The sequence below is a fragment of the Mustela nivalis genome (genome assembly GCF_964662115.1).
Source record: "Mustela nivalis genome assembly, chromosome: 1".
In the NCBI taxonomy this organism is placed as follows: domain Eukaryota; kingdom Metazoa; phylum Chordata; class Mammalia; order Carnivora; family Mustelidae; genus Mustela; species Mustela nivalis.
Window position 1 is genome coordinate 153051129 of NC_139020.1, and position 27200 is coordinate 153078328.

Consider the following 27200-nt stretch of genomic DNA (forward strand, 5'->3'; position numbering starts at 1 on the left):
ACAAACTGAGGGTTGCTGGAGGGGAGGAGGGTGGAAGATGGGGTAACTGGGTGATGGATATTAAGGAAGCATTGTGATGTAAAGAGCACTGGGTGTTATACAAGACTGATGAATCACAGATCCGTACCTCTGAAACCAGTAATACATTATATGTTAATTAATTGAATTTAAATTTTAAAAAATTCTCCTCTGTGTAATATTAATACTGCAAATATCCTTCTCCTTTGCCGGCATTTGCTACTCTTTTTGCTCCTTCATTTATTTTATCTCCAGGAATTGTTTTTGTTTGGGTGGGGCTCTTCTAAAGTACATTTTATATTTATTTAAGAAGAACAGAATCCATTAGCATTTACTGACATGTGTGATTTCATCTTTGTCATTTTAATTTCTGTTTCTGGAGGTTTTCATGCTCTTTGCCATTTTCTTTTCTTTTTCTTTAACTATTCTCTACTATATAAATAATTTTTCTAATAAATTGAAGATAATACAAGTTTTAGAATGTACTAATGGTTACTTTTTAAATTATGCTTACATAGGGGTGCCTGGGTGGCTCAGTGGGTTAAAGCCTCTGCCTTTGGCTCAGGTCATGATCCCAGGGTCCTGGGATTGAGCCCCGCATCCGGCTCTCTGCTCAGCAGGGAGCCTGCTTCCTCCTCTTTCTCTGTCTGCCTCTCTGCCTACTTGTGATCTCTGTCTGTCAAATAAATAAGTAAAATATTTTAAAAAATCATTTAGAAAAAAATAAATTATGCTAACATTTATTGAAACTATATGCTTTGAATTATTACTATTTAGAATAGAATAGCACATCATTGACGCTCCTTTTTCTCCTAATTGACAATAACAATAATAATAGCACCGACCTGATAGGGTGGATTGGCAGATCAAAGAGATGATAGATGTAAATTTGTGTGACAACATAGTAAGACTCAAATGTCAGCTGTAACTAATACCTTTGTGGTCCGTGTTCATTTTCCTCCATATAAAATGGGGAAATTAACACAACCTGATTTCCTCTTCCACATCCCGTCCCCCACTGGCCTCCTGGCCTGTTTTGTTACTACAAGTCATGAGATTTTTATTCCTATTAAAAACATTTCTAGAGGTGCCTGGCTGACTCAGTTGGAAGAACACGTAACTCTTGATCTCAGGGTCATGAGTTTGAGCCCTACATTGGGTGTAGAGATCACTTAAATAAATAAATAAACTTAAAAAAAAAAACCTTTTTAATTATGTGTCATCTCTTTCATTATGTATTTATAAGAGGTGAATTTTCTCTGTGAACTGTTTATACCAGTCATTCTAACTTAAACATGTTCAAATTATTTCAAGCACAAGTCCTTTCATGCCTCGTGTTTTCCAGATTTTCTCATCCTTTGTTTTCTGTGCTTATTAATGGTAATTTGTCTGGGTTGTTTGTTTGTTTTCATTTGTCTGGTATAAGAATACTTGGATCATCATTTTGTCTTCAAGTGTTTCATGTGGTAAAACAGAGATTTGAAGTGAGACTGAGGTTTCTTTCTTCAGAGATGACCCCTTTTCCTGCCTGTGTGCTTGAATGTCCTTCTTTACTTGAAACACCCTCCTATTCTGACAGGATACTTCAGCCTGCTGGCAGCAGGAGAGATGTCTGATCTGGATCTGTTTACCTCATTTAGCCAGGGAACGAACTCTTATCTTTGAGCAATGCAGCTGCTCTAGTCTTTCTGGAGTCTCCTTCAGGATTCAGTTGCTTCTTTATAGCTTCTCTAATACGATCATCTCTAGTGGTTTTCAAATTACTGTACCCTCACTTTGTACTGTGTGGGAGATCCTCAAACTTACGCCCCCACATCACTCAATCACCTTTCTGCAAAACTAGTCTTTCTTGCTTTTACTTTTCCTGTTGTTGTGAACTTTACTGTGCTATTACTGGTTGTTAGGCATCTTCCTTAACTTCCAGATCCCTCCCTTGCTAATCTACTTTGGTCACGTCTGTGTGCATATCTTGTTTTGCAGTATTTGCAGACATTCCCTCAGATGTATTGAGATCCCAAAGTAGAGAGTACATAAAATTTTATTTTTATCCCAGTAGTAAGCATTTTTATAATTATGTTCTTCCTTTACTACCTGAATGTTATAATCTTTACTCATTTTATGTTTTAGAAGTTTTCAGAGGCTCACCGTATTATTAGTTTGTGTTTTATGTCCTTTCATTTCTAAATGAAAAGAGTTTTTCACAATCTGGAATTTGTACCTAAACAAGTGAGAAAAGTTTCCTATGATCACTTTAGTATTCCTGTTGATGTTGTTAAGTCCTTATATTATATCTTAAGCTGGAAGGGAGGACAATGTAAGTATATATCATGAGTTAAGTGATACAACAGCCTCAAGGACCACAGAATAAGCAAGTACGAAGTCAGTACGTGTTGGCCCTTATCAGCAGCAGATGATAAACTTGACTCCAGAAAAAATGTTAATTCATCCACTGTAAACACATTCTGTGAATGAAGTCCAAGATAAATGACAAACGGAGAAAAATGTTTGCTATTCAAATATAAAATCGATTTACAAATCTACAAAACATTTACATATCAGTAATGAGATTTGTAACCTACTAGAAAAAAATCATCTTGAGCAGTTAGTTTTTGTTCATTTATTCCATGGAAATTAGCTTATCAACATATAAAAAGAAATTCAGTCCTACTGATCATTAAATATGGAAAGTTTTTAAAGTTTGTATATCATTTGCTATCCATAAAGTGGGCAAATACTTTAAAAATATAATAGGTCTGGTTATAGTATGGAGAAAAAGACACCCTCTTGTACCCTCTTGTACCAACTAATGGGACTGTGAATTTGAAAACATATATTTGGCCAAGCAACTCTACTTCCAGCACTAAAGCTCCTAAGATGTATGTGCAAAGTGTTCACTCCAGCATTGTTTATAATTGAAAATATACTAGTGAGGATAACAATAGACTGCTGTAATAATGAAGTCCAACAAATACTTAGTGGCTCCAGAAATATTTATTTCTCTCTCCCACAGATTTCAGGGAAAATTCTATTCCTTATGGCCATTCAAAGACCCATTTCCTCCCAAGATGCTGCTCTTTCATCCTCTAGCATGGCCATTATCTTCGTGCTGAAAAGAGGATTGACACCACGTGCATATTGCAGTTGGTGCGAAAGGGGAAGAGAGGACAGAGCAGACAGGCAGACAGCCTAACGTCCTATTTTCAGAAGTGACACATACAATGTCGTTATATTCCATTAGCAAGAATGCTGTGCCATTTGGACAATTATGTGCTGAAAGCTTTGGGAAATACAATCTAATCATACACCCAGGAAGAAAATGAAAATGGATTTTGGTAAACAAATGCAGGTCTCTGCTTCAAGAAAATGCTAGAAACAATCAAATGTCCATCAAAAGAGCAACAGTCTGGTACCTCCATTGGATGGAATATTAGACAGCAAGTAAAGAATAGGTTGAATCTCCCATATTGTTAGATGCATATCATAGGAAGATCCCAATACACATTATGAAATGGAAAAGCAAGTTACAGAAAAATGTGCACAATATATTCACATTTGTGTTTTTCAAATGAAAATGTGCTACATATACATGCAGATATATACACAGAACAGTTCTGGAAGAAGTTGTTATGGTTCAACTCAGAGATGAGCTAGGGATCTAATGTGAGAAGAAAACCTACTTTTCAGTAAGTCCCTTTTTCTATTGTATGATTTGTTTTTTACCGTAGGTATACATCTTTATTAATATTGCAAGGTGTAAATATATAAATATGAGTAAGTTCTTCCCTTGCTTAATACTTGCTAGCAATTATCAGTTGCTATAAGATAGTGTCCAGGCTGGGGCACCTGGGTGGCTCAGTGGGTTAAGCCGCTGCCTTCGGCTCAGGTCATGATCTCAGGGTCCTGGGATCAAGTCCCGAATCGGGCTCTCTGCTCAGCAGGGAGCCTGCTTCCTCCTCTCTCTCTGTGATCTCTTCCCTTCCTCTGTCCTACTGTGATCTCTCTCTGTCAAATAAATAGATAAAATCTTAAAAAATAAATAAATAAAAATAAAAAATAAAAAAAGATAGTGTCCAGGCTGACTAACCTATTTTTCAAGCTCCTTTTTTTCCTCAGGTCCCTTTGTACCTTTTTATGCCTTAGACTTGAAGCTCCCTTCTTGTGCTGTTCCTCATTTTCCTACCTTTGCTCATTGATTGTCTATCAGCCTAAAATACTCCTCCAAAAACCCCAGTACACTGTATTTTACATTATGCTTTTTTTTTCTTTTTTTTCATTTGGCATGTAAGACTGAGTTTTTTAGTACCATAAAACTAATATCATGTATTTGTCTGGGTATCTCCCCAAGAGGAGAACAAGGACAAGGGGCAATGTTCTGTCCCTCCTCGTCCCTAGCAGAATGGATAACAAATAATTAGGGAGTCAATAAATATGTCTTAAAGTGAAAAAATCGTTTCAGCCACTTAATTTAAAAAACATTTATTAAGTGACTGCCATATTCCTCTCTTAAGTAGCTTCTCTGCTCCTTCATTTTTTTTTTCTGATTTTTCTCTTTTGTCCTGTATATTTTCTTCCAACTAATTTCTGTCCCCTCTTCCTTGAGGACACGAAATGTAGAGTCCAACTATGCACATATTAACCGGGGGGGGGGAATGAAGCATTTTTAAATTAATAAAGGAGTACATCTGAATGAAATCATGGGTTTTAATTGCTATCCAGATAGAAAAATAAATATAGATAAGTGTGTAGGGGTATATGAGTATTCCAGAATGTATTTCCTAGTTCTGTCAATTGAGAGAGCCGTAGGTCAGTGACACCACAGTAACAATGAACACATCTAGTACCCAAATATCAGCTTGTAAGAACCATTACAAAGTAAAACTAACCAGGCTTCTTTGGAGAAGTGACTGGCTACGAGGACCAGAACAGGGAAAATATTATAAGATCTGTCCAGAGAGCCCTGTAGTGTTAGAGAGTAATGAGGTACTCAGAAAGAATTGGGGCATGTTGAAAAGGACACAGATGTCAGTCTAAAGGAGCTCACGGTGACCAAACCTGGGACAGTTTGAGCAATAGTAGTGAATTGTAACTCATAGAGTAGACGACATATACATCAACCCACACTAATAGAAATGAGTAATTGAATGGATGAATGAATGAGTAAATAAATAAATAAGTAAATAAATGAAGGAGATTTCTACAGAAGACTGCTGATTAATAAATATAGGACTGATGGAAATGAACACCACCATTAAGCAAATACCATGTATTAAGTTTTACAGGCAGTAATCACCAAAAGGTATTTGAAATTAGAAGGCAAATATGGGATGCAAAATAGGATATTTTCACCATCACAGTGTGTTTTTCCTACACAAAACTCATTCACTACAAATAGAGAAATATGCAATAATTTTACAGTGGAGCAGTCTGGCCAATATCACTTTAACCTAGCAATCAGAGTTAGTACTGCCCACAATGGGACATGCTTGACATCAGGTACTTCTTAATATGCGACAGTGAGAAGAATGCATCGTTTTTGTTCTTTTGTTACAAGCAATATATAAAGTCAGTCTAAGGAGGAAGCCTCCGACACACCCAAATTAAAAGACATTCTACAAAACACAGGCCAGTAGTCTTCAAAAGGTTCAAGGTCATGAAAGACAGACTGAGAACCTGGTATGGATTGAAGCGACCAAGGAAACATGACTAGATGCAATATGGGATCTTGGATAGATCCTGGACGAGAAAAATAGATCTTTCGGGACAACACAAAATTCCAATAAGGTCTGTAGATTAGTTAGTTATTTTATATCGGTGTGAATTTCCTGGATGCAGGCAGTCTTAGTATGGTTATGTAAGATGTTAACATTAGGGAAAACTGGGTGAAAGATATATGGGGGGCTCTACTGTTTTGAAGCTTTTCCGGAGAGCTAAAATTATATCTATTTCTTTCTTAAGAAACATGGTTATTTATTTTTTTATTATGTTCAGTTAGCCAGCATATGGTACATCATAAGTTTTTGTTGTAGTGTTCAACAATTCATTAGTTGCATTTAACTCCCAGTATTATCAGCCAGTTACCCCACCCCTTCTCCCCCCTCCCTTCTGTAACTGACTGATCCACCCAGGCACCCTGCTAAAATTATTTTTAAATACAAAGTTGAAAAAAAAATAAAAAGAAATAGAGCATGCAATTTATCACTGGGTTACTCTTTTGTAAGTCAGGGGACCCAGAGCACTGCTGAAGTAGACAGTTCAGAACAATTCTCCAGCACTTAATGGATAATGTTTAAAATCAGTAGGGTTTTTTCCCCTCATTTAGTGTCATTGAACACTGAGGTTTTTTTCTTAATTATCCAGAAGAAGCAACATATTGGTTGTTTATTTAGTAAAGGAAACTGCCCTAATCTAATCCTTAGCTAGATACATGGCTAAACCCAGAGAAAGTGCCAGATGAGGCTCTTACATGGAGTTGAGATTCTTGCTAGGTGCTGCTCTGAGTCTCCGAGCCACCTTTACAGCTGTGAGCTATTTAACTGAAAACCATTTCTCAGGTTTCTGTAAATCTGACGTTCAGGTTTAGAGGTACCCTGCAGTGGTCTGGGAATGCAAAGTCAAGGAGAATCCTCAGTGTATGAAATATACAAAAGATTCAGGAAACAAACTGACTTCATCTATTAGCCACTTTTTTCAAGACTTAAGTAAGTTTTTTCCTGAGTAAGTCAATACGTAAGAGCAGAAGCAGGCTGTGGGAAAGGTGTTCAGATGGGAATTCAGAGTTTGGGTTCATGTTCTGATCCTGCCACAGATTATATGGTGTGTCTGAAAATACATCTGGAACAGGGATAGGGGCACCTGTATGAGGGGTGCGGAGCCCCATGCGGTGCCCTCAGCTATCGGTTTTATGTTTCTTCTTACCCTCCTCTAACATGGTTGGTGGGAATTCTGTTCATCGCCTCTGACAACATTTTGGGCACATGTCACAGCTTTCCTTGCCGGCCCTAAGGGTCTCACTTTCAGGTAATACAAGTTCACTCCATCTGAAACACAATGTCCGTCTGACCGTTACTTCACTGCCCTTTCTGCTCACCTGCCACCATCCACCTCCTCGCCTCCACCCACAAACACCCCCACTCAGGCCTCAGGCTATTACTACGGTAAGGTCCTGAGCAGAGCAATAAAATGACCTGACTTTCATCTGCAACAGTCACTTTGGGTAGCCTTTGGTAGAGAACCAGCCTTGGGAAAATGAGCTGTGCTCCCTTCTTCCAGTCAGCGTCCGTCTCCCCTGATTTCCTCTCCACCTTTCACCCTCACTCCCCCACTCCTAAATCAGCAGGGAGTTTAGCACACAGGAGCTCCGGGAGGTCTCAATTATGCCCTACTCGAAAGGTGAGGAGTAGAGCCCACACTTCCAGTGCTCTGACCGCTCCTGTGACAGGGAGTCTGTGAGCCTGTGGAGCACCTTGCCTCCCTCCACAGCCATGCATGCCACTTGGCACGACTGCTCCCCTGGCACAGCCTTACCCATCCCCTCCCCTGACCAGCAACACTATGGCTCCCTGCCCCTCCACCCCACCCCGCTCTGACAGCCTCCAGCCGGTCCAGGGACATTCCCTCTGGGCTAGCCTTAGAAATAAGTGCCTAAGAGCCCCCAAGGATGGATTTGCAGGCCTTAACCTGGCTGCTCAAGGTATCTTGAGGCTGCCTGGCATGCTGTAACTGCTCAAGAATACACAGGATAAGGAAATGTTCCAGAATTCTCTAAAGGATGCTGGGTTAAGTGTTTTTTGTTTTGTTTTGTTTTGTTTTGGCTTTTTTGTTTGTTTGTTTGTTTGTTTGTTTGTTTGTGGTGGTTAAATGCATCGGAGCTTTAGAGTCAGCCACAGCTGGTTCATTCTTTGGATATTTCTTGAGCACCTATTACATGCCAGGCTTTGTTTGAGGTTCTGAGACACAGAAGTAAACAGAACAGCGAAAATTCTTTGTCCCTCCCCCATGGAGACTACCTTCTGGTTTTGGAAGCAGATAGTCAACAAGTAAATAAAGGAGTACATTATATGAAATAGAAAGAAATCAGTATCATATATGCCTCCTGATATGATCTGTTGAGAAGTTCACAGCATCACTTTTGTAAAATTTCTGCCAAAAATGTGTAACCCAAATCTGTGAAGAAACATCAGACAAGCTGACATTGAAGGACATTCTACAAGACATAAAATAAAAATGTCATATAAGACAAAGAAAAGCTAAGACACTATTCCAAATTAAAGGAGATTTAACTTATCACAGTGAGCACAGAGTAATGTATGGAACTGTTGAATCCCTATGTTGTCCTCCTGAAACTGTTATGATAGTGGATGTCAAGTACACTTCAATAAGAAAAAAAATTACATGAAAATCAAAAGCAGTGCATAATCCTAGATTAGATACCAAAGCAGATTTTTCATACCCTGAAAGACAGTATTAGTATAATTCTTGAAATTTGAGAATGACTAGCATGCAGAGTAACAGAATCTCATCAATTTTAATTTATCATATTGAGTTTGCATAACAAAATATCTTTGTTCCTGGGAGATGCACACTGAAATATTTAGGCATAAAAGGTCATGACATCTGCAGCACATTCCCAGATAGCTCAGTAGTGAAAACAATAGCACCAATGACAACAATCATAATAATAGCTGTTACTTTAGAGAGAATAATAAAAAGCAAATACTGCAAAACATTAATAATTCGCAAACCTGAGCATAGGGCATGATCAGCATTTGTAGAACTATTCTTGCCAATTTTATGGGGGTTTAAAGGTTTTCAAAGTAAAACCTTAAAAAAATAAATAGCAATAAGCATTCAGAAGAAGGTAGGGGAGATGGAGAGTGGAGGTGGGAATGTCTCTTGTGACATGACCTTTGTGCTGATGGGAAGAAGGAGTTCGTGAATTCTGCAGAGGGAAGAGCACTGCAGGAAGAGAGGACAGCAGCCCCCACGTGGCAGTGTTCCTGGTGTTTTTGTGGAGCAACATGGAGATGAGGGGCTCTGGGGCCCTGGGGCAGTGTAAATGATGAAGGTGGGTGGTAAAAATGGTCCCAGGTCAGCTCCTGGAGGGGCTGGGAGGCAACAGAAAAGTTGTGAGGTGTGTTTTAAGTGTGATGAGACACTACGGTAAGGTCCTGAGCAGAGCAATAAAATGACCTGACTTTCATCTGCAACGGTCACTTTGGGTGATTTTGCGGCAAATAGAGTACAGGGAGGCAAGAAAATTGATTGCTGTTGATTCATTTTTCGGGATGGCCTTGAAGAAGCGGGTGTGCAGGTGAGATAGGCTGTCAGATCGCTCTGGGATAACGGTGGTGGAAGTGATATGAAGTGAGTAAGTTCTACACGTATTTTGACATTCTTGTTTGGCTAATGTATTAGCCCATGGACCGGATATGAAGTGTGAAGGGGAAACTGGAGTCAAGGGCAATTCCCAGGCTTGAGGCCTGATAAAATTAGATAAAGTGGGTGATGCCATTACCGACTGGGAGCCCGGAGAGTGAGGAAACTAGCTGGAGGACTGCCTTCTGGGCCCTCCAGGGGCACAAGGGTCATCAGCTCAGGGCCTTTCTCTGTAAGAGTCCAGCTCTGGAGCACCTGGGTGGTTCAGTCGGTAAAGCAGCTGCCTTCAGCTCAGGTCATGGTCCCAGAGTCCTGGGATCAAGCCCCACATTGGGCTCCCTGCTCAGCAGAGAGCCTGCTTCTCCCTCTCCCTCTGCCTGCCGCTCTGCCTACTTGTACTATCTCTCTGTCAAATAAATAAATAAATAAAATCTTTAAAAAAAAAAAAAAAGAGTCCAGCTCTTGCCTATGTTTTGCCAAGGCCCCACCATCAACCTCTCAGTTCCCAGTGCTTTCTCCATACAATACTTGAGAGGGAGGCTGAGCAGACAGGTGCTCCCTGTGACCAGCACCTACCCTGGCTTCATCCACCACCAGGGGGCAGTCTCAGAGTGCTAGAGTACATTTTAGAACCTGCTCAGGGTCTTCAGGACTCTTTTTCCCTCTGTCCGTGCATGAGGGTCGACATACATACCATAGAAGATGTTCCCGCCCCTTGCATGTCCTTCGGTCATCTAAGTTCTGTCTCCCGGTTTTCTGATGTGGAGAGTAGAACTTTTCCTTTGGTTTTGGGTCTAAGGACAACAAGAGCACACTCATCTGTTTCCTTCTGTTCCAAACCTTCACACAGGCCTGATGTGCTCCCATGCCCATCTTTGACCCCCCACTCTTGCCAAAGCCAGGCAGGCAACCCTGCCTGACTGCTGGAAGATAAGCCTGCTAGAATGGGTACAAAAGGAGAGACTTGGGGCCATAAGATGGGGAAACAGAGTTGGCATGGTCTGGAGAGAAGAGGGAATACAGGAGACATTTTCAAAGGAAAAGGAATTAGCCTTGGTTACTGGCAGAAAGTAGGGTTTAAGAGTAGAGAGAAGGAAAACTCAAGGAGTCTTCTGCCAGCAGATTGTTCCAGGTCAAAAGTCTGAAAGTATGACGCCTTTTTCATTTTGTCACTACTAAAGGAGAAGAACTCAGACACACTTATATCATTCATTCAATCACTTATTCTACAGAATGCCCATACCAGACCAAAACCCATAGTGGTGTGTCAGAGATCCGAACCTGAAAAGCGTTGACCTCAGTGAATAAAATGAAAGTATGTGGAAGGTTAGTTGTGCTGATGTATTTCTGCTGCAGGTTATGGCGCGCTGATGCTAAGTCTCCCAGAGCACACATAAATGGAGAAGTCAGGGAAGACTGGGGATGGGCCTTGGGAGCCGTCACTAGAGCTGTGACTTAGACAATAAGCAGAAGGTCCCCAGGGATGTGTGTGAAGAAGGACATTCCTAGCCAGACAGCACGGACAAGACAATCTACCAAGGCTTCCATTCTCATTACCCAGCGAAACGCATGGCTGGGCATATTGTCATGTGGGACATTAGAGACCCTGCAGGAAAGGCTTCAGTGTAGCTCTTTCTGATTGGAACTGACAGCTTTAGGAGCACCATGTTTCACCCTGACAAGCTTTAACTGAGCATTGTATAGTTTGCTAGGGCTGCCATAACAAACTAGGAGGGACGGAGTGGCTTGAGCAACTGAGATTTCTCTCGGAAGAAATCTCTCAGAAGAAATCTCAGACTGAAAGTCTGAGATCAAGGTATCCGTGTCTCTGAGCCCTCTCCCCTTGACTTGTTGGTGACCACCTTCTCCATGTGTCCTCCCATGGCCTTTCCTCTGTGCGCATGCATTCCTCGTGTCCATGTGTCCAAATTTCCTCTTCTTGTAGACACCAGTCAGATTGGATTAGGGCCCACACTGAAGGCCTCACTTCCGCTGAATCACCTACTGAAAGGCCCTATTTCCAAATACAGTCATGTTCTAAGGTATGGAGGGTTACAGCTTCAATATATTAATTTGGGGGCGGGAAACACAACGCAGCCCATAATAAGTACCTCCTGCTTGCAAGGCACCAGGGAAAGTGGTATTAATAAATGAGGCCCAGCACAGTTCAATGTAAATACTTTCGTTTCTTGGTCCATCACTTAATCAGAAGAATCACTTAATATATGAATCAGAATATTTAATTCTAAGCTCATTTGCCCTTGAAACAGTTTTCCCTTTTAGAAAGCCTGCACTTTTCCATTTTCTCTGGGTTCATTGGCCCTTCTAGGGCCCAGTCCTCTCCGTCTGCTCGTGGGAATAGATAATAATAATAATGTGGTCCCTGGGGCTGTATCCCTCCTCCGAATCTATCACAACAGTGACAACAGCAGAGAGGGGACTGGCCACTGCTGGATCTGTGAGGAAGGGTGGCCACAGCATCACACAGTCCAGTGTGACCCCCATTTCATGGGCCACATTGTTCGACTCCAGTACTCTCAGTCCCTGCCTCTGTGCCTCCTCTCTCTGGCAGGATTCCGGGGCTAAGGAGTATACTCCAAAATGGGCCACAGAATCCATGTCAATCCACGTGGTCATGCCCATGTCAGCATTCTCCCTGAAAAGGTACCCCTCACGGGGTGTCTGGGTGGCTCAATTGGTCGAGCATCTGACTCGTGATTTTGGCTCATGTCATGATCTCATGGGTTGTGGGATCAAGCCCAGCATTGGGCTCCATACTCAGCAGGAAATCTTCTTGGGAGTCTCTCTCTCTTCCTCGCTCTTGTCCCCTCCCCCGCTCTCTTGCATGTATGCTCTCTCTCTCTCTACCTCAGATAAATAAGTCTTAAAGTACTCCCTCACCAAAGCATTAGTGAGAAATGTAGACTTCACTGAAGATCTTGAGAAGAAGGAAGAGATTTCTGTGGCACATACTATTCAGTAGCTTTCTGACTTAAAAATCCACACCACCTCTAAATTTGTCTTCTCACTGCCTTTTCTTGCACACCTCCTTCATGGCAGCCCGCCCCCACTCCCAGCTCATTTCCAGTGTACATTGTAGTGTGACTCCATCCCTCAGACAGCAAACCTCACCCTTCTCAGTGCTTCCCAGAACTCAGTGCCATATTGTTACTATTATTGTTGTTGTTAAGTTTAGTCCATGAGGTGCCATCTTCCCTTGCCTTTGGCTTCTCTAAGTATTTCTTCTGAGCACATATAGTACTCTTGCCCAAGAGGAATCTTAACGCATCCCTGAAAGTGATGCCACAGCCCAGGATTGTGACACTCACATCCACATGCATGGGAAGGTTAAGAGCAACTCTCCCAACCTCAGGTCAACAAGAAGGGATGGTAGTGTGCTGGGGATTCTGGGACATTGAGAGGATGTGTCCCTTGAGGGCCAGGACTGTGCCAAGGGCTTCGGAGTAGCTCCATGCTACTACATTTTTCCTTTTCTGGAATCTGTGAACTTGGGAGCTACACAGAAACATCTTTAGAAGAAATATGGCTGAAGGGAGCAACTGGCTAATTTGTCCATCCCAGGGCATGTCTCTCACATTACCTCCTCTAACACCTACCACAACTTGATTATCAGGACTTGTCTCTTCCTTCTAGAAAACCTGCAGTGGGTCTCTGTGGATTACCATACTTCACACTCTTTCCACCAGGCTACCGTCATCACCTGGGACACCTACCCACATGGACTCACACATATTTCCTTCATTACCCACTTGCCCCTCATGCCAGCACACCTAGGGTACCAGGCAGGCCGGCTTTTCAGTCAGGGTTTGCTGCACGTATGTTGAGAGTCTGGTTGTAAGCACTGCCCCAGAGCACGTGTTCTTGGTACACTCATTCCTGCCTCCATATCCAAGTCTCCAGTCTGGATGTGGCTCCTCCTCTTCATTCAGTCCACCCGCCAGTCTGTGCAGCAGTCATTTAACAAATGTGCACAAAGGCTAAGACTTGGATTCTAAAGTCATCTGGTTGTTGGTTCTAATCCTGACTCAACCACTTCTTCCAGGTGTATTTGGGCACATTATTTCACATTAGTTCAAGGTTAGCACAAAGGTCGAAAGACATCTTAACATAAACCGTCAAGATGGAGTGTGGTGTGTAATAACAGCTGAGTAATTTTTTGCTAGTCTAATTAATATCATAACTACATGCCAGGCACTTGTTAGGAGTAGCCTAATGGTCTGAAGAGAAGGCCAGAGCAGAAGGCAGGAAGGACACATCTCCACTCTGCACACTTGGGTCACACACAAGAAACAGTCCCTGTCCACCTGCAGGGAAGATCAGGCAAGAGGCCAGAAAAAATCAAGCAATTAAGGAGAATCAGGCATTTTCCGAGTAGAATGGAATACCATTTCTGGGCAGAATAAAGGCACTGAAGGCTTACCTATCCCTGAAAATCTTTGGGCTCCTCTTGATGTGTCTGTGTGCCTAGGCTGGCGGAGGTGTGACTAGAGGTCTGCTGGCAAGTATAAGGCCCTCACCCATCAGGGAGGGTCTTGTATCACACAGTGAGGGACAGGGTACAACCTAAATGTATGGAATGCCATCAAAGCACTTGTACAGTTCAATTATTTGTTTTAAAGTCAATTCATTCTTTAAGTTTTGAAAGAATGTCTCTGACTCTTCGAGCCCCTTAATAGCTCCCTTCTCTGACATATTAGAATAGGCAGCAAATAAAACACTCTTCTTATCACTTGATGATCTAAACCTAGGGTCTTGTGTCACCCTTGGGTAGTCTTAAACATTGCTACTTGTCTCCAGAATTAGATCTTAGATTTCCTGTATGTAGAGACTGCTTCAAATCTTTTGTATGTCCTCACTGTGCTGACTTGCCAGAGCAGGAAAGGACCTACCAGCCGCTGAGCTGTTCCTCTCTGTTTATGGATAGAACTCAAGCTGAGGGGCTTGAGGTCCTGCCCAAGCTAGCTATGTTCCTTACTGTTACTTTACCAACATATTCATTAGCAACAGTTTTTGCAGCTGTTAGGACAAAGCCAGGTAGATGTAAGAAGACTATTTCTGACTGTGAAGTCCCATCCAAACAGAAGCTAATCAGGACCTGGCATATATTGTGTCTTAAAAGAAACCAGGCCATGAGTGGGTAGAAGGATGGTGAGAAGGTCCTCATCGTGGCCATTACATTTCTCAGAACCCCAGTGCTCGCTCTCTGCCTGCAGTCACACATAAAATGTTAGGGGGTGAGTGTGGGAGGAACCAAAGCATCAGCCAGACTTGCAAGAGAGGAAGTGAGTCTGTGTGGCTGGCGGAGAGCGAAGGGACCGGAGTTTCTGAGGGAGTGCGCCAGACTGTCATACCACGGCAGGAAAATAACTCATTTCCCGAGTCTTCGCTGTCAGCAGTTGGTTTAATAATACCTTTTCATAATTGGAAGGGGAGGTGAACCATGAGAGACTATGGACTCTGAAAAACAATCTGAGGATTTTGAAGGGGTGGGGGGTGGGAGTTTGGGGTACTAGGTGGTGGGTATTATAAAGGGCACGAATTGCATGGAGCACTGGGTGTGGTGAAAAATAATGAATACTGTTATGCTGAAAATAAAAAATAAATTAAAAAAAAATAAACTATATAAGTAAAATAAAAAAAAAAGACTAATTATAAAAAACATTAAATCAAAAAAAAAAAATAATAATACCTTTTCAGGAAAAGAAAATTAAAAATGAATATTTCAGGGATACCTGGGTGGCTCAGTTGATTAAGCATCTGCCTTCAGCTCAGGTCGTGATTCCAGGATCCTGGGGTAAAGTCCCATGTTGGGCTCCCTGCTCAGCAGGGAGACTGCTTCTCCCTCTCCCTCTGCCTGCTGCTCCCCCTGCTTGTACTCTCCCTCTGTGGCAAATAATTAAAATCTTTAAAATAAATAAATAAAAATTTAAAAAAGAGTGAGCATTTCAATTAAAACACATCCCTATTTTAGAAAAGTTAAAATACAAACCAAGGATGTAAATCACATGTGGGCACCAAGGATGAGACACAACCTTGCAAATGACCTCATTTCAATCCAGAAACAAAAGGCAGCACATTATTGGTGGGGTCTCAGAGAGCAAAAGAAATGATCCTCGAGGAGACTTTGACAGGAAACAAATGGATGCGGCGACTGTGCCTCCTGACCTATGCCTGTGTGGACGGGGCTGCGTTTGCTCCAGACCCACCTCTTTCCCACATAGCACGACTTCAGGTCCTGGCTGAAATGACCAAGCACATGCTGGTTAATTAACCTGACATGCTTCTGCAGAACAGACCAGCAAATCAGGCGAATGCCTCTGCCATCACCTACAGGCTGTAATTCTCTGTGTTCCGTTGCTCTAATGAAGCCTGATTTCTTTGTTCCCCAATTGATTGCCATGGAAGTATTGCTCAACATGGCAACCACACAGACTAGGGATAATTCCAGCTGGCGCCAGAAGGTAAAGCACACCAAACAGAGGGCTTTCCCTAAAAGGAGACCAAGGGTAGGAAACCTTGTGTTTTGTTTTGTTTTGTTTTTTTAAAGATTTTATTTATTTGTCAGAGAACGAACACAAGAGTGCACAAGCCAGGGAGCAGCAGGCAGATGGGGAAGCTCAGCGGGGAGTCCGATATGGGGTTCCATCCCAGGACCCCAGGGTCATGACCTGAGCTGAAGGCAGACGCTTAACCGACTGAGCCACCCAGGGGTCCCAATAGTAGGAAACCTTAGGGGACTTGGAGTTAAGGGGATTTGGAGTTAGCCCTGGATGTGGATCTTCATTCTGCAACTTAACCAGCTATTTAAATTGGAATTTCAATTGTCTCCTCTATAAAATGAGGTGATAACCTAAACAGGCCCTCCGTACAACCCACACCCTTCCACGGTGCTAATAAATGCACTGAAACAGCTCTTCTCCATCTTCTCACCTCAGCTTCCAACTCTTTCCCTTTTCCCCTCACTCAGGAGATGTGCTTCTGTTTTCACTGAGAAAGAAGAAGCAATCAAAAGAGAAGAAGCACATCCGACGAGCACAGACTTCACCAGTTTGTCTGCCTCTCTCTCTCTCCATATGGATCAACCACCTCATTCCAGCCCAAACTTAACTGTTCCTCCAGTGAACTGGGTCTCACCTCCTCCCATCTACTCGAAGACATCAATCCAGCATTTTCCCACTCTCTTCTACAGCATCAGATTAATAACATGCTGAAATAATCTCCCAAATTTAAATAAAACCAAACTCACCCATCATACTGCATCCCCTTCCCCTGTAACTATCCCTCTCTAGAGCAGAACTGCTTGTGCTCACCACCGCCATTTTTTCTTGAAATTATCAGCTAGGTCTTCACCCCTACCACATCATTACATCTGCTACCATTAAATACCCCCCCCTTTGGTGCACCTGGATGGCTCAGTCAGTTAAATATCCAACTCTCAGTTTGGGCTCAGGTCGTGATCTCAGGGTGGTGAGACTGAGCCCCGCATCAGGCTCTTTGCTCAGCATGGAGTCTGCTTGAGATTCTTTCCCTCTGACTGCCCCTCCCCCACGGTAGTGTCCCTCCTCCCCGCTCACATGGGCGTGTATACTCTCTCTCAAATAAACAAACAAACGATCCCCCAAAGACATTCTCCCTAACCCTCACATTACGTGATGTATAAGCTTCATTGGATGATGTGGGTTCTTCTTTCTTTCTTGAATCAATTTATTCCCAGAGATTTCACTCCTTCCTCACCAGTCTCTCCTCAGATTCCTTTGTTTTTCTTTGATTGTCTTGGCTCGAAATATTTCCTTAATTTCCTTGACCTTCAGGTCTCCATCCTCAGAGCACTTCTATTCAGTGTCCACATTAACTACATAGTGATCTCATCAAGCCTCATGGCTGTAAGTACCACCTGTGCCTTCATGACCCTCACCTCTCGCCTGAATTCCAAGGTCATATATCCAGCTCCACATGAATTAATAAGTATTTCAAACTTACTTTCTCCAATTCAACCCTTCATCCCCACCCCACTTCCCCATACCAACTCTCTTCTTCTCCAGGACTCTTCCTTTGAGTAAATGGACCTTCTATCTACCCACTGCCTCAAGCCCAAAACCTTGAAACCATTCATGAGTCCCCTTTCCTTCATATTCCATATCCAGTCCCTCAACAAGCCCATTCTGTTCTACCTTCAAACTGTACCCCATATTCAACCATGTTGCATCCTAGCTATGGCAGGACAAGACAAAATGAATTCTCCCTGGGATGATTGCAAGAGTCTCCAACTGGTCTCTGGGCTTCCATCTTGCCCTCCTCTAATCTGTTTTCCACATAGAAGCCAAAGGAACCCTTTTAAAATTCTTTACTCAAAACCATCACCCTTAGGATAAATTCTGAGGCCCTTGCCATGGTCTGCAAGGCCTGGCATGAAGCTAATCCTTGACTTCTCTGCCCCTTTTATCTATCCCTCAACCTTCTGCCCCAGACACACTGACCTCTTGGTATTCTTCAAACACACCCACCCCTTGTCATGGCCTTTGCCCGTAGTTTCCCCCACTACCTAGAATGCTCTTCTCCAAAGTAGCTCATGCCCTCACCTCTCATGTGTCCTTGCTCCAGTGTCACCAGTCAGAGAAGCCTTCCTCATCACCTTTTTTTTTTTAAGATTTTATTTATTTATTTGATAGAGATCACAAATTGGCAGAGGCAGGCAGAGAGAGAGGAAGGGAAGCAGGCTTCCTGCTGAGCAGAGAGCCCGATGCGGGGCTCGATCTCAGGACCCTGGGATCATGACCTGAGCTGAAGTCAGAGGCTTAACCCACTGAGTAACCCAGGTGCCCCTCCTCATCACCTTTTAAAGCCTGGCTCCACTTTTATTTACTTCATTCCTCTTATCCTTAGCCAAACTTATATTATATACATCTTTGATTATTTATTTACTTTTTATCTCCTTAAACCCTTAAAACCTTAAGGGGAAGGATTTTACTTTTTTCCACTGCTATAGCCTCAAAGCCAAGGCCAGTGCCTGGCTCATAGTGTGACATAATAAATACTTATTGAGTGAATTATTGAATGAGTGAATGATCTCTTACTCATCAGATCACTAGTATGATTACATGAATTAAAATATATAGAGCAATTTCTAGCACATGGCAAAATACTTGAGAACATATGTTTCTTCTCCCATTATTATTATTATTATTATTATTATTATTATTATATTATTTTAAAATGGAGCTGGGCTGTAGCAGTGTTGCCACAGCTAATCATTTTGTGACATCTGCTATTATCAAGGTTTGCTTCTATTTCTGTATTTTATATGTTCCCATCTGGCCTCTACTCTTTGAGGAATAATTTGAGAAAATGTATTCCTTTGAGCTCACTGCTCAGACTTTGTTTAACTTGTAAGCATTTCTTTTAAGCTATCCACTTGAATAAGAAATGTCACAATGGCTTCCAAGGCAAATTCTCCAGCTCTATAGGCAGGGAGGCTCTGAAAGTCTGAAACAGTTCCAGCTACATCCCACAGGACAAGGAAAATGCTACAGGTGTCTTGGCATCTTGCTAAACTTCCAGGGAACACTGAATACCATATATGGGAAGTTCTGAAGTCAGAAATAAAGCACATGAGCACAGGAAGGAGACCAGACTGGACATACATAGACAGCACCCCATGACCTTCCCGGCATATCAACAGGGTCCATAGAGTGTGAGAGAAGCCCCAAAGGGGAGTCTGCTGCTCCCCTTTGTTAAACGGGCATGCTCTTTTATTTTTAAGAAATTTGAAGTCTGTAAAACAAGGGAAATAGCTCTCCAAAAATCAGATTTGCTTTCTCACTGCACATCCTTTCCCACTCTCACTGTCCACCAAAAGTAGTTCTATCCCTCTCAGGGGTGAGGGGCAAGATCTCCTCCGTTCCCTTTCCATCACCAGTCAATCACTGTCAGTGCAAAGAGTGTAGGCTTAAAGAAAAGTCAATTTAATTCTGATCCCTGGGCTTGACTCACATGAGCTGTGTGACTTTGGGCAAGTCCCTTAACCTCCCTCAGCCATTTCTCCAGTAGTAAAAACAACAGTGCCTTCACTGGATGGTTGGGAAGATGAACAAGGGTCACCTGGGGATGAACCTGCTATTATTAAAATCAGGATAGATGCTTTTTTTTTGTTCTGCTTCTGAGACAAGGGAAGCCAGTTTATTGAACCATCTAAACTTCATGGCAAGCAATACGCAGGACTTCATTTCTCTATATGATGATATTTGCTCAGATAAATCACCCTCGCCCTGGGTTGCACAACCCATGACAAAATCTTAGCACATTCCTTAATTTCCTGGTCACTTTATTAAAATCTGTCCACAATAAAACTCTAGTCTTATCTATTTAAACCTTCCCCTGCCTCCAGCATCAGCGCAGGTGATAGCCTGAAGGACAGGAAGTGAAGAAGTTCTGTTCTCCTTTCTAGCTTTCTGGCCCTCATGCTGGTGTGGGTCCATCTCAGTGAGCTGTTTCATGCCCCCTCTCACTTAGCTTTGCTGGAGATGGAGGGTCCCTTTCATAATAAATGCGGGGCTCCTAAGAACGCATGACCCTGCTCCCCTATATCCATCAGGATAGGCTAGGTTATGGTACAGTGACAAACAGCTCCAAAATAACTCATGAGTACCTCCTTCTCTTCCTTCTTCAGTGTCTGCAGAGCCTCTGGTGAGTTTGGGCTGTAGGGCGAAGGGAAAGAGACAGGGTTCTTGGCCGACCCATTGTTTCTGACTTTTAATGTAGGGTGTTGTTGCTCCTCTGGCCAGCCCTTTCTGGGCTAATGATGCTTCATTGCTGACTAAGTGGACCTCCTCTGTAGGGCCTGCAAGTTCTTCTCCCCAGCCAGTTCCCTGAAGTGGGGTTCTGCCTTCATATAGCCACAGCCAACCTCACGTGGGCAAAGAAGTAAAATCCCAGCCCATGGCAGGAAGGTGAGAAGAACCAATGTATTGCTGTGTACAGACAATAGATACCCAACTTAATGGTTTCAAACACCAGTCATCTCTTCAATTGATGGTTCTGGGAGCTGACAATTTGGATGGGACTCCGCCTGACAGTTCTTCTGGTCTCATCTGGATGCTTTCATTCCTGGCAGGGAAACAGGGTGGCTCTGCTTCACTGGTCTCGCACACATAAAAGGAGGTGACTGGACTGGGGGTGTGTCTCCCATCATCTTTCGGCCAACATTGGGTTGGTTCCTGTGGCAGTTTGGCAAGTTTCCAAGAGGGAGGATAGAGCACACAAGGCATGTTGAGGGCAGGCCAGGCACCTGCTTAAACAGGATTGGAACCGGCTTTTTTTTTTTTTTTTTTTTTTGGTCAAATACCCTAAACCCACGAGCTCCAAGGAGTGCAGAAACATGCTACCTTTGGTGGGTGGGGCTGTGAAGTCACATTGCAAAGGTGAATGGGGAAGGGTAATGGAAGAAAATTGTAGCATTTTTGCAGTCTGCCCCAAGCATGAAAGGCCACAGCTTCCTGATCCTCTGAGGAACAGGTTGGAGGGTTGATGCAGAAGTGATGTGGCTTGACAAGGCCAGATCAGCTCATCTTGTGTGTCTTGGAGAGGTGTTTGACTACTCTCGATTGGGGCCTTTTTTAGACTCGTTTGCTTGGCCCCTTTTTGTCTGCAGCTTTGGGTCAAAGACATTAATTCTAGACAACGGGCAGAGCCCCCCTGGATATTCAGTTACAAAAGGAAACTACTTTGAGGGTAAAGTGACCTTTTGCAGGTCATGAAGCTACTAAGTGCTTTATACCTTTATCTGGGCAGAGGGAGAAGCATGCACAAAAGGTGGGCAACGAGAAAGCATAGTAAATACCACAGACTTTCAAAGAACCACTGTGGCTGGCATGGACAGCAAGGTTCAGTTTGCTACAAGGTGTCATGGGGACCCAGAAGCCACCAGTCCCTAGAGCCCACGACAAGGAGCTTTTCTTTAGATTTAAGAACAAAGGAAACCTTGTGAAAAATTTAAACAGCAAGTTCAGCAACTCATAAATACGGAAATCCGTATTTCCAAAAGATCCTTCTGTCTCCAGTAGGAAGGCTGGGTTGGCAGTGCAGGCTGGACCAAACCCGGGCCTTTCAGTATTTACTACTTTTCCAAGCCCATGTTTTAATTCTCCCTAAGTTCCAAGGCAAAGGAGAATAGGATCCAGTTTGCCATGACTGACAACAAGAGACAAGGCAAGGAGAAGAGCAGAGAAAGTCCAAAAATCCCACACTGTGTCCTCCACGAACACACACACACACACACACACACACACACACATTACTCATCCATGTGCCTCAGACCCAAGTAGGCTTGAGAGTTTCTGGCTCCCATTCTGTGGAGCCAGATGAATTCGAGTCAGACAGTGGCCTCTTCTGCTTTGCCGTGTGTAGGGACAAGTGGCTGCTAAGTGACAGTCAGAGAGAAAGACCAGCAGAGGCCCTGGCCTGGCAGATGCAGCCATTGAGCCCAGAAGGTCGTATGCTTCATATTTCCAGTTATTCCAATTCAGAAGGCAAATGGTGTCGAACGTCTAGTGTCATGGGCCGTTTTGATAGCACATTTGATAGCACAAGGAGGCAGGGAAGAGGAGCAGGGCCAGAAGCAGAAGCACCTTGGAGCCTCTTTGGGCAGTCTGGCTCAGCACGGGGTGGAGAAGGGGCTGCCAGATACCCACTAGGCACAGGAACATCGGGGAACCTCCTTGGGGTGGAGGGTATCAGCGGAAAGAGGGAAGTACCTGGAGCAGACCTCACCCCCACAGCATGAGTCTGCATGACTGATCGTAAGAGAGTGTTCTGTCATTGCATTGCAGCTCCAGAAACTAAAACGATCACTTTCTTTCAAGACCAAGAGTTTACGGAGCAAAAGTGCTGACAACTTCTTCCAGCGAACCAACAGCGACGTGAAGCTACAGGCCGACATGCTGGCTGAGGTCAGCCCCAGCTCCAGCCCACTCCCTGCCTCTGGAAGCCTGACGTCCACACCCACCAGGGCCAGCCTGCACCCAGGGGCTGGCGGCAAGGCCCACGCCTTTCAGGAGCACATCTTCAAGAAGCCCACTTTCTGTGACGTCTGCAACCACATGATCGTGGGTAAGGCCTCCCCCACCTCCACATCCAGGGTCCCTGCCCCCCTGGAAGGCAAGTGAGAGTGGTATAGCCTGAGTCCAGGCCCCAGGACATATTCTGAGCCTCACAGATGTACAGGAGAGCAGGTTGTTTTGGGAATGTTCTGGAGAACAATAGTTGTGCACGGGGAAGGAAAGTAGGACTGGGCAGAGGGAGAAGTTTGATGGTGATACAGTTGGAACTTCAGCCATCCCCCCCAGGGAGCCCTGGACAGTCAACTGCACAGAGGCTAGTGGTCTGGGACTTTGTACCACTGTATCAACTCTCGCTGTGGCTGGGCAGCCCCTGGGGAAGGGACATAATCTGGACAAAGCAGCTCTTCAGCCGGGGCAGTGGGCAAAGAGGAAATCAGTGGGAGGCAACCAGGATGCTGGGCAGGTGGGCACGGAATGCTTGGATACATCAGGGGGACCTGAGGGACACTATCCCAGAATCCACCACGGGGCATGTGGCACTGTCTGTCTGGGGCAGCCTGGGCAGGGAGTCTGTAGCTGGGTGCATTACAGGGGAAGAACCCAGATAGGCAGGTGTGGGAGGATGATTCTGCAGGGGAGGCACTGAACCAGGCAGGAAAGGTGATTGAGCCACCATTCCGTACAAGTCTGGACCTGGCACGGACTCACTCACAGTACCTCAGAGAAATGGGGGCAGCCTGAGAGTCTTAGGGGTTGTGCCCAGATGAAGCAAATGATCTATGACATGTCCCAGCCACAAGGAAGAGGTAGGCCGTTCCGAGCCACATGCCTACTCTTCTGCCTCTCCTATGTCAGGAACCCAGTGACCAAACAGATGGAGGAAATCATAAAGGCAGTTTGGGGTTGGGGGGTGGGGCAGGACTCAGAGTGAGTTTAAACCAGTTGCTTCAAGAGCAGCTATCAATCCTGGTAATTGACTAGTGGCCACAGAACACAGACAGGCCTGTGTGTGCTATCAGGGCACAGAGAGGGTGTTACCCAACCCACACCCCACCCCCAGTAGGAGAAGTTAAAGGGCATCACGCACAGAAATGAGGCCGAAAAATGAAAAATGCAGGGCTGATCCAGATCCAGATGTGGACTGTCTTCCCAAGATGGTGCTGACCCACCAGATGTGTAGCCAATCGAATTCCTGGAGCACCTGGAAGCACCCTGAGGCCTTCCCCACCCCCTTGCAGCCCAGATGCTACAGGGTTGGGTTTTGACATGAATGCTTTAGTGAAGGACACTTTTTTTTAAATTTATTTTTTATTTATTTTCAGCATAACAGTATTCATTATTTTTGCACCACACCCAGTGCTCCATGCAATCCGTGCCCTAATACCCACTACCTGGTTCCCCCAACCTCCCACCCCCCGCCCCTTCAAAACCCTCAGATTGTTTTTCAGAGTCCATAGTCTCTCATGGTTCACCTCCCCTTCCAATTTCCCTCAACTCCCTTCTCTGAGAAGGGAGTAGGGAAGGACACTTTTATGATCAAGTTGGCCCCAGGGCCCAGTGAGGACCCAGGCAAAAGCCAATAAGCCCTGCAGTCTCATGTTCCAGATCTTCTACCCTGACACACACCTCCCAGCCCCACCCCTTCCCCACCAGCTTCCTATAGCCTGGCATCTCTTCCGAGGCTAACTGTTGTCTCGAGCCAGATTCCCTAGAAGCAGAACTTGAGAGAGGAGTTAGGTGCACTGTGATCAGTTGAGGGGGCTGAATAAGAAAGTGGCCTTAGTAGGGTCCCACTTCAGCCAGCTCTGGAGGGAGCTCTGCATGGGTCGCACAGCTGGTCCTTCTTTGAGGCAAGCCTTTTGTAGCCTGCTTTCAGTGGGCCTCCCTCCTCCTCCCACGATGGCCTGGGCCAAGTGGCTCATGTTCTGCTGAAGGCAATTTTCTGGAGAAGGAAGGTAGCTGTGAGTCATCAGCAGCCAGCACACACGCCTCTGGTATATTAGGGGCTTTTTGCTACTGTGAGAGAATATCACAAACTTAGTGGGTTAAAACAACACAGATGTATTATCTTATAGTTCTGGATGTTGAAAGTCCACAGTGGGTCTCACTGGGCTAAAATCAGGGCTTCAGGAGCTCCATTCCTTTCTGGAGGCTCTAGGGGAGAATATATGTTCTTTCTTCCTACAGCTTCTACAGACGCCCCCCTACCTTGGCTTGTGGCTCCTTCTGTGTTCATACAAAGTTATAATGACAGGTTGCATCTCTCTCACACAGCCATCTCACTGGTCCTGACTCTCCCTCTTGTGCCCACTGGGATACTCTCCATCTCAAGGCCTCCTGATTAGCCACCTTACTCCCTTCTGCATCTTTGACTTCCCCTTGCCTTGTAACATAACATGTTCTTCAGGTCTGGAGATTAGGAGGTGGACACCTATGGGGAGCCATTCCTCTGCCTGTGCCAACCCCATAGGAGTATCTGGGCAGAGTATCAACAGTGTCCACCACAACAGTGGAAGAAAACTGTGGTTGAAGATCACAAGACTGGCCTCTGTTGATTCCTCTCCATCCGGGCTTTGGTACCAATCACATGATTGTCGCACAGCTGATGGCTCTGTCATGTGATGTGGTGAGAGGTATTTTCATTCAGCGTAGGCAAAGAGGCACCTTTCTGTTCAGTGCACAACGTGTGGACAATGCTGACCCATGTTTTGCTTGTGGCTATTACCATGGCATCATTAGCCTTTTGCTTTCCAGATAAAATGATGAAAGAGAGTGAGGATAGGAGAAAGTATCAGGTGCATGGAATCAGGCTGGATTTGAACCCCATGCAGCTATGTGACCGAGTGCCAGTAACTCACCTTCTCTGAGCATGTGTCCTCATTTTATGTGGAGAAAATAATAACACCCTCAGGGGGGGTTGAATGGTCTAGTGAACTGGCAGAGGGAAAGTACCAGGCATCAGAAGGCTCTCAGTAAAGGGGGTCCATCGGAGTTGGTATTATCATTATCATTATTAGAGGAGAAAATAGTCATTGCTGTCCTGAAGCAGAGAAACATACTCAGAGGATAGACCAAATTAGCTTTACAGAAAAAAAAAGTTAAATTTAATAGGCATAAATAATCGAAGTAAATAATGTCCAGCTAACAAGAAGTAATTAGTCCCTCATGTATGTGGCAATGTTTTAGGGACATGTCAAGGATTGTCTATCATTCTGAGTTTCATATTTTATGAGGAATATGGACAAGCAGGTGGGTGTCTGGAAGAGAGTGATCAGAGTGGTGAGTGGTGTATCAAAATAAAATCGTGAGGAAACTGGGAGTTTGGTGTGTAAAAGATTGAGGATGTGCAGCTGTGTTTGAAAGTACCATGTTTGAAGTCAAGAGACTCATGCAATGTGACTTTAGAAGGGAGGATTGGAAACAAGGGGTAGAGTAAAAGGCAAACTTCAGTGGGAATGTAACCATTTAACCCATGCACTTGAGCTATGAATAGTGCGTGGTTTAACTTCTGTCAGGCAGAGGTCATCTGAAGGTCTTTTCTTACTTAATTATCTGATAATCTTCAAAATGTTCGTGCTTCCCAAAGAAGCCAACGTCTCTCATCACTGAACTTGGACGTATCAGTGATTTCCAGTATGACCAGGAAGGCGGGATTCTGCTGTCCCCTTTACTCTTGGCCAAGGCCCAGTTAAGGGTGGGATGTTCAAACAGGGGAGCAATGTCTGCCTCTCTGGTGATCATGGACACAAGGAGTGTCTTCATCATCATCTTCAGAAAACCGTATTCTACTCACACTCTCACTTCCCAGTCATTGTCATTCACGTCCTTCCTATGACCAAACCTCATTTCAGAGCCGCGTTTGTGTAGCTCCAGGATTCTTCAGTTTTGCTGAGTAACGAGTGCTCTTGAGCCGCAGCTTTCTTGGACTCTTCCTTGGGCTTCTTTGGAACCACTGAGGTTGGGCTTCTCTTGCATGTTCTCCTGCTCGTCTCTTACCCTTTCCTCTGACAAGTGGGCCAGCCAGGGTGTGTTCTTCCCATGGCAAGGACAGGGGGAAGCACATAGAGCTCCTCAGCTTCCTGGAGGAGGCAGGCCGTCCCATCTGGTGACATTCCTCCAGGCTGTGGGCCCAGCCCATGTCAAAGGGTGGAGAAACGCACTCTCTCCAGGGACTGCAAAGCCACCTGGCAAAAGACACACGTGTGGGCCGGGGCAAAGATGGGGTCAAGAATCTAACCTACCATAGTACCGAAGGTGACCTCTGCATCATTGAACCTTTTTGAAAGTGGGTGGATGGCACCAAGTCTTGGGGCTGTCCCACCCTTCCGCTTCCCTTTCCCATCTGGAAGTAACGCCTCAGGACTGACTGCGAGCCTGGCGGGAAGGGGGTCTTATGTCCTGCGCTCAGGATACGGAGGCTGCTTGGCCTCCAAGCTTGGTTTCCTGTCTGCTTAGCTGTCTTCCAAGGCTGCTGTGTCACTTTCAGTTGCCTATAAATTCCCACCAGGCCTTTCAAGGCAGTGCTATTCGTAATCCTTCAACAGGTGACAATGTGTCACCTGTTTTAATTCTCAGTGTGATGAGTGTGGTAAGACAAAGGAACATGTGCTTTTTAAATGAGTAATGGAAATGAGTTTGCCTCTGAAGAATATCACAATCATTAACCTCAGGGGGGATTTTAGGAGCTTCTCAAGTACAGCCCAATTTTGAAAGACTCCATTTTGGAAAAAA

The 27200-nt window shown here is 44.4% G+C and overlaps 1 protein-coding gene across 1 annotated transcript in view; it reads left to right on the top strand.

Annotated features, from left to right (window-relative positions):
- Positions 1-27200, top strand: part of STAC (SH3 and cysteine rich domain) — a 151701-nt gene that overhangs the window by 37024 nt on the left and 87477 nt on the right. Inside the window, exon 2 of the mRNA XM_082728578.1 lies at positions 22239-22518. Within this exon, the coding sequence (XP_082584704.1) occupies positions 22239-22518 (280 nt within the window). The remainder of the gene's footprint in view (positions 1-22238; positions 22519-27200) is intronic.